This window comes from Schistocerca serialis, chromosome 3 (genome assembly GCF_023864345.2).
Source record: "Schistocerca serialis cubense isolate TAMUIC-IGC-003099 chromosome 3, iqSchSeri2.2, whole genome shotgun sequence".
NCBI classification, from domain to species: domain Eukaryota; kingdom Metazoa; phylum Arthropoda; class Insecta; order Orthoptera; family Acrididae; genus Schistocerca; species Schistocerca serialis.
This window is the reverse complement of record NC_064640.1, coordinates 161,494,090-161,508,092: the sequence shown is the minus strand read 5'-3', so window position 1 is coordinate 161,508,092 and position 14,003 is coordinate 161,494,090. Positions and strand designations below refer to the sequence as shown.

Here is a 14,003-nt window from a genome sequence, read left to right as displayed (position 1 = left end):
CACTTGATGTGGATAGCTATTGGCCAATCAGCCTCACCAACATTCTTTGTAAGCTGCTGGAACGTGTGGTGTGTCAGCGGTTGGGTTGGGTCATGTCCTAGAGTCACGTGGCGTACTGGCTCAATGTCAGGCAAGCTTCCGCCAGCGTTGCTCTACCACTAATAATCTTGGGTCCCTCGAGTCTGCCATCTGTACAGCCTTTCCCAGACACAAACACCTTGCTGCCATCTTCTTTGATTTATGAAAAGTGTAAGACACCACCTGGCGACATAATATCTGTGCCACATTATACGAGTGGGGTCTGAGGCCTGCTCCCGATTTTTATCCAAAATTTCCCGATGCTTTGTACTTTCTGTGTCAAAGTTAGTGCCTCCCATAGTCCCTCCCTCCCCCCCCCCCCCCCCCCCCCCCCATATCCAGGAGAATGGGGTCCTGTAGGGCTGTGTATTGAGTCTCTCTCAATTTTTTTTTTTTAGTGGCCATTAATGGTCTAGCAGCAGCTGTTGCGCCATCCGTCTCACCTTCTGCGTAAGCAGACTACTTCTGCATTTTGAACTGCTCCACCAGTACTGGTGTTGCTGAGCAGCGCCTACAGGGAGCCGTCCCCAAGGTGCAGTCAAGGGCTCTATCCCACGGTTTCCGGTTTTTGGCTGCAAAGTCATGTGTTATGCACTTCTGTCGGTGTCGTACCATTGGCTTCTCTGCATCTGACCTGTGATCAGTACTACGCCGCAGGGTTTTGTGGCTTTGGGAGACGAAATGGCATAACCTTAGTACGCACAACAAACTGTGTGCCAGTAAGGAGACTACGAATGTGTTTCAGTCCTCCATGCGGGCCTCTTGCAGGGACTCTGTGGTTCTCTACCAGCTCCGCATTGGCCATGCTTGGGTGACACATGGCTACCTCCTGCGCCATGGTGATCCACCTCAGTTTCGGTGCCGCACCTGGCTGACAGTGTCCCATATCTTGGTGAACTGTCCTCCTTTGGCTGCCCTGCAACGGACTCTTCAGTTACCAGACTCATTGCCATTAATTTTAGCTGACAATGCCTCATCAGCTAATTTAGTTTTACCTTTTATACGTGATGGTGTGTTTTATCATTCTAGATAAGTTTTCACACATGTCCTTTGTGATTTTATGTTCTGCACTCTAATACTTTTTGGGTGGATGTTTTACTGTGTCGCAGAGTGGCTGGCTTTTCCCTATTTATTCTCGTGGTCGGCCAGCCATGGTCATCTGCTCTATTGTTTTTACCCATTCTACCTGTTTCTTGCTTCTCTCTGTGGTTTTCTTTTCCTGTTGTGACCATAGTAGTGTTGGTTGTCCTAGTGTCATTCTTCTGGTTCTTCATTTCTCCTGTTATTGTGCTGTATGTCTCCTTTCTTTTCTTCTTTTCCTGTTGTGAAATTGTTACCGGGAACAAGGGACTGATGACCTCACAGTTTGGTCGCCCCTCCCCCCCCCCCCTCCCCTCTAACCATCCATCCAACCAATCATTGTCAGTTAAAAGTACTTCTGGCTGACCTTCAATTACAATTATTTTCCCCCCAAGGCTGTGATGGTGGTTGATATGGCATTGCATTGGACAATGTTGAGAAATCAGGAGTAAGCATTGACCACTATCAAGAACATGGTGTTAAACACGGGCCCTGCAAAATCAGTGTGTACCCACTCCCAAGGGCGAGCACATGGTGACGAAGAAGCAAATGAGTGTCTTGGGGCTGCCTGCTGGTTTTGGCAGGATGGACATGTTTAGGTGAGTCGTTCAATCTCCTGGTTCATGCCCAGCCAGTAAGTGAAACTGCGAGCCAAGAGTTCAGTGACCTTGGTACGATAGTTGCAGGATGTGCTTACGTAAAGAATAAGGAATGGTTACTCGTGGGTGTTAGTCATTGGAAACGAGTAGAATGTAGAATTACTCCATCGATCAGCATGAGCTGATGGTGGGCCTTAAAAAGCTGATGGAAGCCTTGGGAGGTTGTTGTTAGGACCATCCATGAAGTGTGTGTGTCCGGGCTTGTTGGAGTACCTCATCAGTACTGGTTGTGTCTGCATCCCGGGAGCTGGTTATGAGAAAAGAATCTATGGCGGCATCTGCTTGTTCGATGTGAAAACACTGAATTTCTTCTTTGCCCAACTCTGGTTTGGGTCTCCATGGAAGGTGGGAGAAGGCATGAGTGTTGGCATGCTCAGTTGTGCTGTAGAAGTGAATCTCATACTGGTAGTGCGCCGAAAGTGAAGCCCAGCACTGGAGGTGGTTAGCAGTCCTGTCTGGAATCTTTATTGCTTGATTGAATAAGATCAGTGGCTTATGATCTGTGTTCAGGTAAAACTCGGTGCCATAAACAAACACATGGAATTTCTTTAATGGAAAGATGATAGCCAGTGCTTCTTTTTCTATTTGTGGCTATCTGTGTTGGGTGTCAGTCAATGCTTTCGATCCATAGGCTACAGGTTGCTCAGAGCCATCCACCTCCCTGTGTGCCAGGACTGCTCAGACACCTGTATCAGATGTGTCCGCTGCAATAACTGCTTTGTTGGATCAGAACATTCGAGCCATAGAGACGTCAACAACTAGGATTTCAACCTGTGGAAGGTGCGCTCGCAAGTTGGTGTGCTGGTGTCCACTGGAAAGGCACCCACTTTTTTCGTAACTGGGACAAGGGGGTGGTTTCTGTTGTTGCTGTGGGTTAGAACTTTCAGTAATGCAATATCTTCCCCAGAAAGGAATGAAGTTGCTTAAGCGTTGTTGGTCCAGCAAGTTTGAGTGTAGCTTTGACACGTTTATCCAGAGGATGAATGCCTGAGCTGGAAATGAGATGATTGAGGTACTCAGTCTCAGGCTGGAAAAAAACCTTTTTCTCTTCTGCATTTTAGGCCAGCCTCCCTTAAGACACTGGATAAAGATTTCAGAATATGAAGGTTCTCCCTGTTACAATGATGTTGTCTAAATAGTTAATACATCCATTCACTTTGAATAATAATTGTTGCAAATACCACTGAAAAATGGCGGGGGTACATGCTATAACAAACATTAGGCATTTCAAATGATAAAGCCTGTGCAGGATGTTAAGTGTTAAAAAACTGTGGAGATTCTGCATCAAGGGGAAGTTGGAGATACAAATCTGATGGGGTCTATTTTAGAGTAGTGGGTCCCACCTTTTAATTTTGACGATAATTCTTCTGGCTTCGAATAGGATATGTCTTAATCTCTGATTGGGTGTTGACAGTTACTTTAAAATTGCTGCACAGGTGGATCTTTTCCGATGGCTTTTGCAATATGACTAGTGGGGTAGCCCACTGACTAGAAGGAATAGGTTCTAGAACTGAAATTGCAATTAGATGGTCAAATTCTTCCTTTACTTGGTCTCTGACAGCAAACAAAATGGTGCGAGCTCGAAATTACTGAGGCCATGCATTACGTTTCAGTGTGTCGGGTGCCTCAAAATTGTTTACAGTGTCAAGTTCTGGGGTGAACAGGTTCTCATAATCCTGTCAGTGTCTTTAAGTCAGAGTATAGAACATCTTCGGCTAACAAATTCACATAATCATCTACTGAAATTCAAATTTCTGTAGAGAATCAGGTCCAAACAAGTTCTCAGCAGAATCACTGTTAACGACTAAGAAGGTAATGTGGCTGGTGAAATTATGATATGTCACTGGCAGTTTAACTTGATGACCACATACTGATGTGATTATCATAAGCCATTAGATGTCTCTTTGTTTCTTGCAAGTTTTAAATATGTACCGTAATTCAGAATGCTCATGGCTGTGCCGATGTCTACTTGTGATTGCACTGGTTTCTTTGTAATTAGCACTTCTACAAAAAGTGTATTGGAGGTCTGTAGTGGTTACTAGATAAAAATCCATCTGTTGGGTAGGAGGCTCTCTTGCCTGATAGGACTTATTACTTAAGGAAGCTAACTGGCCATTGACAGAACAGTTTTGACAGTTGGTTCATTTGTCAGGACAGTCTTCACATTGATGTTTTTTAAAATGATCCGGACATAACAACCACCATTTCGGCACCCAAGACTAGTTTGATCGGCTCGAGCAGGCTGGAGGACATGGTTGGTTAATGGTACAGTGTTCTGCCTGTACAGTTGCTACATCCAAATTGCCGTTAGTGTGGCATTGGCTGCTGGCTCAGATGTGTTTGCCTTAATGGCTGCTATGTTGATTCATGACTCCTGTTTCTTATCTGCTGCTCAGGTCACTTCAAAGCTTTGTGCTAAGTTTGAAACTTTGTCTAATGACAAGTCTTAGAGTTGGAGTGCCTCATGCTGGAAATCTGTCTGGAGTACCCCGGATGATCATGTCTCTGATCTTTCCTTCTGCATAATTCTGAGAGCCATTCGCTGAGTCTGGCTGTTTCTTGCATTGTTAAATTGCTACCGGGGACATAATAACAAAGGTAAGAAGCTCGTAATATTTAGCCAGCAATGACTGAATGTTTGAAAAGGTGAGCTCTGAAGAGTTAAATAAAGGGGCCAATTTGCACAGTAGATGGTAAATCTCGGATTTTGACCACAACAAAAACAAAGATTTCACGAGTCTGGCATTACCTGGAATGTGTGGGGAATGCTCCAGTATCTCGATTTGTAGGTTTCCCAGTCCTCTAAAGCCTTAGCAAAGGAAGGAAAAGCCGACACTTGCTGTGTTGCTTGCATCTGTAGTAAGCTTTGAAAAAGTGGTTGGAGAGTGTTCAGTTGCAGCATCTGGTTCTTGTCCTGCTGATGAATAAGTTGCATGAGTAGAGCTTACAGTGTAGATGGTTGATGGCTTGGCGGCATTTTCTTGTGTTATAACTAGAAATAAAAGAAAAAATAGGTCACCATTCTATGGTTTATTGACAAAACACTGATACAAATAATTCTGTTCCCAAGCGCCAAGTTGAAGATGAACACTTCATGGAAAATTATATAAATTGATGGTGGTTATACCAATATCTAGTAATTGCAAGTGTTGAAGTCCAAATTCCAGTACAGCCGAATCAACATCTAGCAGCAGGTCCACCGCAGCATGGAGTAGAAACATAGCGTGATGAGAACTGGCTTGTAGGGTCAGGAGCAGCATTAAATGAGGCTCCATAGTTAACAGAGCTGGTTAACGGAGCTGTATATTCTGCGCAGCCAATCGCTGAGTGTTACGGGTGGCCAATCACTGTTCTGAAGTGTGTGCGTGCAAAGGTGACCTGTGATGTTGGCAGTGGGCGGTGCGCGGAGAAGTTCAGCCAGTGATGCATTTCTTGGCCGCGCGTAATGGAGCGTGCTGTTGCTCGGTGCTGAGATTTAATAGTGGTGGATACTACACAGATACTTCAAAGTAATCCCCCTCAGATACAATACACTTGTGCCAATCCTTGGAGCACTTCTCATAAGCACTTTTTGGTACAGCCTGAGTACATCCAGAGATACAGTTTTTATTTCCTCAGTCTTTGAAAATCGTCTTCCTTTCATAGGTCTCCACAGTTTTGGGAACAGGAAAAAGTCACAGGGGGCCAAATCCGTTGAAAATGGTGGTTGGGGCATGATTTCATGTGTTTTTGGCCAAAAAATCTCACAGGCAAGGATGAATGAGCAGGTGCATTGTCAGGACGCAAAAGCCATGAATTGTTTTCCCACAATTCCGGACTTTTTTTCGTATTTCATATCTCAAATGGCGCATAACGTCAAGGTATTACGCCTTATAGCCCGTACAACCTTGAGGCAAAAATTCATTATGTACTATGCCACAATGATTGAAAAAAAAAAAAAAAAAACAGTGAGTAAAATGTAGTAACCACAACCAACTGCGGGAACGCCTTGGGCTGCGGATCGGAGCCGCCAGGCGGGGAAGCCGCTGGCGGTGGAGCACGCACCACCGGGTAAACACGAGGACGAGTTGGCCGACAGACCAACGACAACCAACAACCGACCACGACCGACTATGACTGACACAACAAGGAAGAGATAAACAACGGAGGTTTGTTGAAACCACAACACCGAACACCAACAGTAAATCCACTCGGAACCAGAGCCAGGCAAAAGTCAACAACGAGCAACAACGAGCAACGACAAGAACGCAGTACCGCCGAGATAGAAACTCAACCCAGAGCGAGTACCAGACTGACTGGACTAGGGCAGAGCAGGTCCCTATATACGAAACCGGAGGGAGTGGCTAATGGCCGCTGTCTGCGTGTGGCGGCGCCCTCGCCGCGCGGAGTAGCCGCCTTTGGGTTGACCACGTCCATTTGTTCTGGCGCGTGTTCGACTTCCGTGGCATGAGGTACTAGACAAAACTTTGACATTTGATCGAACTTATTGTGCTTTTTTTGGTCTTGGCTCTTCGGGATGCTTCCATTGGGATGACTGAGCTTTGGTTTCGACATCGTAACCGTAAACCCATGTTTCGTCACCAGTTATGACCCTTTTGAGCAAATCAGGATAATCATTGACACCACTCAAGAGCTCCTGAGTGGTGCTCATGTAACGGTTCTTTTGATCAAAATTGAGAAGTTTTGGAACAAACTTCACTGACACGTCCCATGCCCAGAACATCCGAAAAAATTGTAATACTCGAGCAGACAGATATTCCAACATCCTCAACAACTTCTCTTACTGTAATTCGATGATCTTCCAAAACAATTTTCTTCACAGTTTCAATGTTACCATTTGTTGTTGATGTGCTGGGGCATCCAGAGTGAGGCTCATCATTTTCATCTTCTCAGCCACTTTGTAACAACTTCTACTATTTCTAAATTTTCTTTTTTTTACTTAGAGCAGACTGGCCGTATGCCACTGTCAACATTTCGAGTGTTTTAGAACACTTGATTCCATTTTTCACACACAATTTGATGCAAATTCTTTGCTCCATTTTTTATAATACCGGGGTGGTCTAAAAATTTCTCAGAACGGAATAGGAAAAAAGTACTTACATCACTGAAACTTCTTTTATTTTTCAATGTAATCTCCTTTTAGATTAATGCACTTAGTCCAATGTTGTTCCAGCACCTTGATCCCATCTTGAAAATGAGTTTCCTCCAAGCCTGCAAAATAGTTGTCAACTCCAGCTATCAATTCTTCATTTGAAGTGAATCTTCGTCCACCAAGAAAATTTTTCAGTTTTGGGAAGAGATGGAAGTGTGACAGAGTCATATCAGGTGAATAAGGTGGGTGTGGCAACAATTCATACCATAGTTTGTGTAATTTTGCCATGACGACGGCACATGGGCGGGCACGCATTGACTTGATGGAAGATGACTTTCTTCCTTGCTAAACCTGGACTTTTTCTGCATATCTTTTGTTACAATTTGTCCCAGGAGGTGAGCATACTGTTTTAAAGTAATTGTTTGCCCAATGGGGAGATAATCTACAAACAGAATCACATTTGCATCCCAGAACATTGATGCCATGACCTTTTCCGCTGAAGGAATTCTCTTTGCTTTCTTTGGTGGCAGAGAATCAGCATGTTTCCACTGCTTTGACTGGCGTGTTGTCTCTTGGGGTATAGTAGTGCACCCAAGTTTCATCTGTGGTCACAAACCGGCGCAAACAATCTTGTTCATTTCTCCTAAAACGGGCCAAACATTGTTCAGATATGTCCATTCTCATGCATTTTTATCCAGCTTAGTCGTGACACCCATCTTACAGATAATTTTTTCGTTACTAATTCTTCAGTTAAAATGTGATATACCCTTTTAGATGACATCTGGCAAGTGTGAGCAATTTCACGCACTTTCAATTGGTGATCCTCCAAGACCATTTTGTGCACTTCTGCAATGATTTGTGGAGTAGTGGCACATCTTGGCCGACCACTGCATGGACCATCTAAGCTCTCTTGACCAAATTTAAATTCATCTGTCCACTTGTCAACAGTTTAACATGGAGGAGCAGAGTCTCCCAGCGTATTCTGGAAATCGGCACAAATGTCCTTTGCTTTCATACCTTTCTCTACGAAGTACTTAAATCACTGCTCGAATCTAGATATCCCCCCCCCCCCCCCCCCCCAAATCTTAGCAAATCACCATGCGGGAACAACAGAGCTATGTCACCACCGTGTTAACAGGCAACAGTTCAATGAATATGACGTGAACAACTTGTTGTGCTAGCACTGACCTCTGGTGGTGATTCCGAGAATTTTTCAAACCACCATCATAATAAAAAATTGCCGAGCACACTAAAACACATTTAAATTATCTATCTGTCAAGAACAAACTAAGTGTGCTGCATGCTTGAAACTGTGAACATGTGTTTGGTACATGTGTAACAACAAAAAGATCGATAATCGAATGTACATTGCTTGCAATTTGAAAAGTCACATTACTTTTTGAACAGCCCTCATACATCTGGTTTGTCATAGTCTGTCAGTATGTTTGTATTTTTCTTTCTTCTTCAATAATTTATTTTTACTGTACTGTGTGTGTGTGTGTGTGTGTGTGTGTGTGTGTGTGTGTGTGTGTGTGTGTCATTATTAAGCACTCATCAGTTATTATGCAGAGTTATCTTTCTGTTTTCAAACAGGTAGGTAGTCAAGTTGTGACACTCTTGTAAAGTTTTGTACTTGTTTGTGATTAAATTACTGTTTTTCACCATGGGAACAGGTACTTGCAAAATTATTACAGTTTTATTATACTTAGTCTCTCACCAAAATTCCCATTTTGTGATTTCAGTTTGTGTGTGTTGTGATGTTACATGCCAATATTCTTAATTACTTTACACTCCAGCATATTTTCTAATGACATACTTCTGTATTAGAAAGGATGGTTTAAGATCTTGTGAAGATGATAGTATGCATTCTTTTTCAGTTCTTCTGTTTCCTTCTCATAATATTGGTTGCGGAAATTGCTGCTGGAGCGTGGGCTTATAGCAATAGTGACCGCTTAAAGGAACTAGTCAGTCAGAGTGTTACTGCAACCGTACAAGCTGATTATGGAACATCAGGAGCTGATTCACGTACAGCTACATTTGATGCTATACAGTCTGGAGTAAGTTCTTTAAAGTAGTTTCTTTTTTACATTGTGTTCCAACAATTTTTTGCCTGTTTTCTGCAAAAGTGTGTGTGTGTGTGTGTGTGTGTGTGTGTGTGTGTGTGTGTGCGCGCAGGTAATTACATATGCACATTTCTTCGTTCAGATTGTATTTCTGTATTTTAAGATCACTTGGGACAAAGTGAGCAGACTTCAATCAAATCAAAATTTCTAGTAATCAGTTTCAAAACTGAAAATATGATAGCTGTCTGTGTGGATGGAATTTCTCGATTTGCTGCACATGTTGGTACATTGTCAATGAAATTAGCAATTTTTCAAAAAGGTTCTGTCATTAATTTATCAATGTTTTAATTTGGTTCAGGAAGTAATTGTCAGCTATTTACTTACTGCTGTCTTTGTGAAAAAAAGTATAATACCCATTTCAGAACACAGTGTTAATAGATCCCAAACTGGGGAACATACTTACTTTCTTTCCTTTGGAGCTCTTACATATGCATTTTCAAAACTTTGATGGTGTTCACATTTCTCAGTTCAGTGAAAAACAAATTTGAATATATACGTTCAAATTTTTTTAAACTGTGTATTTGACATCTGTTTCATAGGACAAGCAGGATATTTATAGATTGGAGCCTAATGTATATATGCTACACATGTGAATTTTTCATACTTCAAATAATGATTGTGATATTTCTGTCCACAGTTGAAATGCTGCGGGGCATCTGGTCCAGGTGATTGGGCTAATAGTAAATTCAATATGCGTGACAAAAATATAGTGGAAGTGACAATTAAGAAGGCTGTAAATGTTTACAACATTCCTGCTAGCTGCTGCATTGATGGAATTACGAAAAAGGAATGTGAAGAAGGGCGCACAGTGATATTAACTGCTGCTATAAACAGACAAATTTATTCTGAGGTAATATACAATGTACATCAGAGAAAAATCACCACGTAGCTTCTGCGTAGTATTGAACGTATTTTTGTATGATTCATATTGAACGTTTTTGCCTTCAGAGCAATTTTACTTTGCTGGTACAGTTGTACATATACAGTAACAAGTAATGAAAAGAGTCAAAGTAACCATTGACAATACAGTAATACATTGAGCAACACACACACACACACACACACACACACACACACACACACACACACACACACTTGACCACAGCCTCTGGCAGCTATGTGTGTATCTGTTGTCTATTTTTGGCAAAGGCCTTGTTGGCCAAAACCTGATCATGTGACAGCCGTTTTGTTGTGCCTATCTGCGACTCTATATGGTGATTAGCAGCTATCCTTCCCATAATATTGCTACATTCCATCCTGGATTTTCCATTGTGTGTCTATATATATTTTGACCTGGGTAAGGCATTGAGTGGGTGGAGCATGTTCGAACAAAAAGAAAGATGAGGAACGGATAAAGAGAAGTAACAGTAAGGGTTATGGAACAGAGGAGCAACAAGAGAACAGAATGAGGATCTGGCACCAGCAAAATGGTCCTGGTTGCAGGTAGGGGAAATTGAATGTGTGGTATACATTGAGGGGACGATGAGTGGAGGGAGTGGAGTTGAAGGTGGGTATTGGATAGAAGCTAGCAGAGCTTGAGGCCAGTGAGATTAAGGGTTCAAAGAATCTGTTGTAGAGACAGATCACATGTATGCAGCTTACAGAAGTTGATGTAGAGGGAGAGGATTGATCCAGAGATTGTGCAGCAGCCATTTAAGCAGGACATATTTTGCTCAGTGGCATGCACTGATGGAGGCTCGTCATTTGGTTGGATACCTGTTTTTTTTCCAAATAACACTGTAGAGGAGTTGACCTTGCTTCTTATAGGCTAGAGGTAGGTTGTGCCTGTCATGATACTAAGGGCCAAGTGTGTAAAGCAAATCTTTAGAGTAACACAGAAAATGACCTCAGATCAAGCTTAGCTCAGGCCAAGCTTAGCTCAGGCCAAGCTTAGCTCAGGCCAAGCTTAGCTCAGGCCAAGCTTAGCTCAGGCCAAGCTTAGCTCAGGCCAAGCTTAGCTCAGGCCAAGCTTAGCTCAGGCCAAGCTTAGCTCAGGCCAAGCTTAGCTCAGGCCAAGCGTAGCTCAGGCCAAGCGTAGCTCAGGCCAAGCGTAGCTCAGGCCAAGCTTAGCTCAGGCCAAGCTTAGCTCAGGCCAAGCTTAGCTCAGGCCAAGCGTAGCTCAGGCCAAGCGTAGCTCAGGCCAAGCGTAGCTCAGGCCAAGCGTAGCTCAGGCCAAGCGTAGCTCAGGCCAAGCGTAGCTCAGGCCAAGCGTAGCTCAGGCCAAGCGTAGCTCAGGCCAAGCGTAGCTCAGGCCAAGCGTAGCTCAGGCCAAGCGTAGCTCAGGCCAAGCGTAGCTCAGGCCAAGCTTAGCTCAGGCCAAGCTTAGCTCAGGCCAAGCTTAGCTCAGGCCAAGCTTAGCTCAGGCCAAGCTTAGCTCAGGCCAAGCTTAGCTCAGGCCAAGCTTAGCTCAGGCCAAGCTTAGCTCAGGCCAAGCTTAGCTCAGGCCAAGCTTAGCTCAGGCCAAGCTTAGCTCAGGCCAAGCTTAGCTCAGGCCAAGCTTAGCTCAGGCCAAGCTTAGCTCAGGCCAAGCTTAGCTCAGGCCAAGCTTAGCTCAGGCCAAGCTTAGCTCAGGCCAAGCTTAGCTCAGGCCAAGCTTAGCTCAGGCCAAGCTTAGCTCAGGCCAAGCTTAGCTCAGAAATCTGCATTGTATAAATGTTAATCCCAGATTATATTATGGTTAAGGGACTTACCAGCTATGTACGTAATCAATGTAGATTATAATTTCTCCCAATAATTTATGGAAGCATCTCACAATTTCCTTGATTACTTTTGAGGCATTTTATACACCCTCAGCAGCAAAGTACGAAAGGAAAATGCGAAATATTTGCCATGGACAATTACAGATGCACTAAGGATGCATCTGCCTTTTCATCAACTTTGACGGAAGCACCACTCTGTCCAACATAACAGACGGAGTGCATGTTGGCACTAAGGATGCATCTACCTTTTTCATCAACTGATGGAATGCAACGACACCCTGATCAGAGAGGTATGTTTGGATTTCTGCATCGGTCAGACCAGCTAGCAGCCTCAATTGCTGGCCCCGTGAAATCCTACTCACATTTATGCAATGGTACTTTGCGCCTGGAGACAACTTCTGATTCTCGAGCACAACTGCTTGCTGCTTCGCTCCTCCATGGCTATCCTGTTCATGTTGAGGTCTATCAAATGCTGAATTCTTCCTGTGGTGTTATTTATACTAGGCTGCTAGATGGTCTGGCCGATGCAGAAATCCAAACGTACTTCTCTGATCAGGGTGTTGTTGCAGTCCATCAGTTGATGAAAAAGGTAGAGGCATCCTTAGTGCCCACATGCACTCTGTTTCTTATGTCGGACAGAGTGGTGCTTCCGTCAAAGATCAAAGCATGCTATGAAGTTATCACAGTCAAACCATACAGTCTGAACTCTGTGCTGCTACACTTGAATGTCCTGTCGACAGCCACCAAAATGTGTAACCTGTGGTAGGGATGATCATGTGGGCAATTGTCCGCCTCCTCCTCCCTGCTGTATCAATTGCAATGGTGATCGTGCTGCCTCCTCCCAAGATTTTCCATGTAGCTTGATGAGTGGGCTGTCCCGGATATCCAGATGAAGGAAAAAGTGCCTTCCTTAACTGGTGGCTCACAAATTGTTGGCTAGTTGGAAACTTGGTGTTCTACCATCCGGCACTAACAGCACTATTCTTGCTACGTCTAATTCCATGAAGGACATGGCCATGCAGACATGCAACATCAAATTCACCACTGCAGTTGTAAAATGACCCAGTGTCATCGTAGTGCCGCTGTCTCTTACTCTACCTGTGCAACAGGCCATCAAACATTTGCCTCACAGGGCAGTCACTTGCTACATAACCAGCATGCCGGAAAGGACAGAAGGAATACTCCCGTGAAGACTTCTTGCATCCTTCCAGCCAACAAACATCTGAGTCTTCCTTTGGCAACCAGAAAGCCTCCAAGAAATAAAACAAAGGCAAATGATCTTTTCCTTCGCTGAGTCGGAGCTCCTCTTAAACGGTGTCTCCATATGATATACCCTCAACCTAGCCGACCTTCGTGTTACCAGTGCATGCAGTGAACCCTTTTTCTGCCTTGGACTCTGCAGACTCACAGAAGGAGAATGCTGAAGCCTCTGTTGATCTTGTGGAGCAGGATCCTCCAGCCTCTGCGCCCTGTAATAGTGAGTCTTCGAAGACTGGCTCTCGGCAGCCGCTGAGGTGACACCCCTTCATTTTTCCCATCCTCCACTTTCCTTGTCATGATTGTCCTCCAATGGAACATTCATGGCCTTCAATCCGACAAAGAGGACTCACAGCTGCTCTTGGAAGCACAGCATCTGCTTGTTATCTGCCTTCATAAAACAAAATTGCGTCCTCGTGACCCCTTTGGGCTCTCCCATTTCTTCCTGGTCCACCCCCCTGCGGGTCCGGGGGTTAGAATAAGCCCGAGGTCTTCCTGCCTGTCGTAAGAGGCAACTAAAAGGAGTCCATCCCCCTCAAGGGGGGTAGTTAGCACCTGCGTCTGGAGACGGACGGTCCCACGATCTATCTTTGTGGTCCTTTTGGTTTTTTACTTCTCGTTTCTTCCTTCTTTGGTTGGTTCCTTTCTTTGTTCTTCTCCATCTCACTGTCTTCCTTACTCTTTCCCTTGCCTTCTTTCCCTTGCCTTCTTCTCCTTGCCTTCTTCTCCTTGCCTTCTCTGGTCTCCGCTTCAGCGTTTGAGTCAGTCTGTCCTCTCTCTCTTCCTTTTCCTCTTCTTCCTTCCTCCCTGTGCACGTCTGAAGGCTGACCCACGCGTTCACACGCGTAGCCGGTGACGGGGTAACGTGTAATTCCCCGCCCTGGGTAGACAAGTAAGGCACGCACGTACCCCCTGGTAAAGGCCAGGCCCAGGGAGGGGTGATTGCCTGAGCTGATACCTTCTGACCATGCCGATTGGTCCCTCCGTCTGTTTCTCGGGAGGTGTGACCTGAGGT

General features: G+C 44.4%; 1 protein-coding gene across 1 annotated transcript in view; it reads left to right on the top strand.

Annotated features, from left to right (window-relative positions):
* Window positions 1-14,003, top strand: part of LOC126469871 (CD82 antigen) — a 93,759-nt gene that overhangs the window by 54,226 nt on the left and 25,530 nt on the right. Inside the window, exons 3-4 of the mRNA XM_050097188.1 lie at window positions 8,787-8,966; window positions 9,670-9,882. Of these exons, the coding sequence (XP_049953145.1) occupies window positions 8,787-8,966; window positions 9,670-9,882 (393 nt within the window). The remainder of the gene's footprint in view (window positions 1-8,786; window positions 8,967-9,669; window positions 9,883-14,003) is intronic.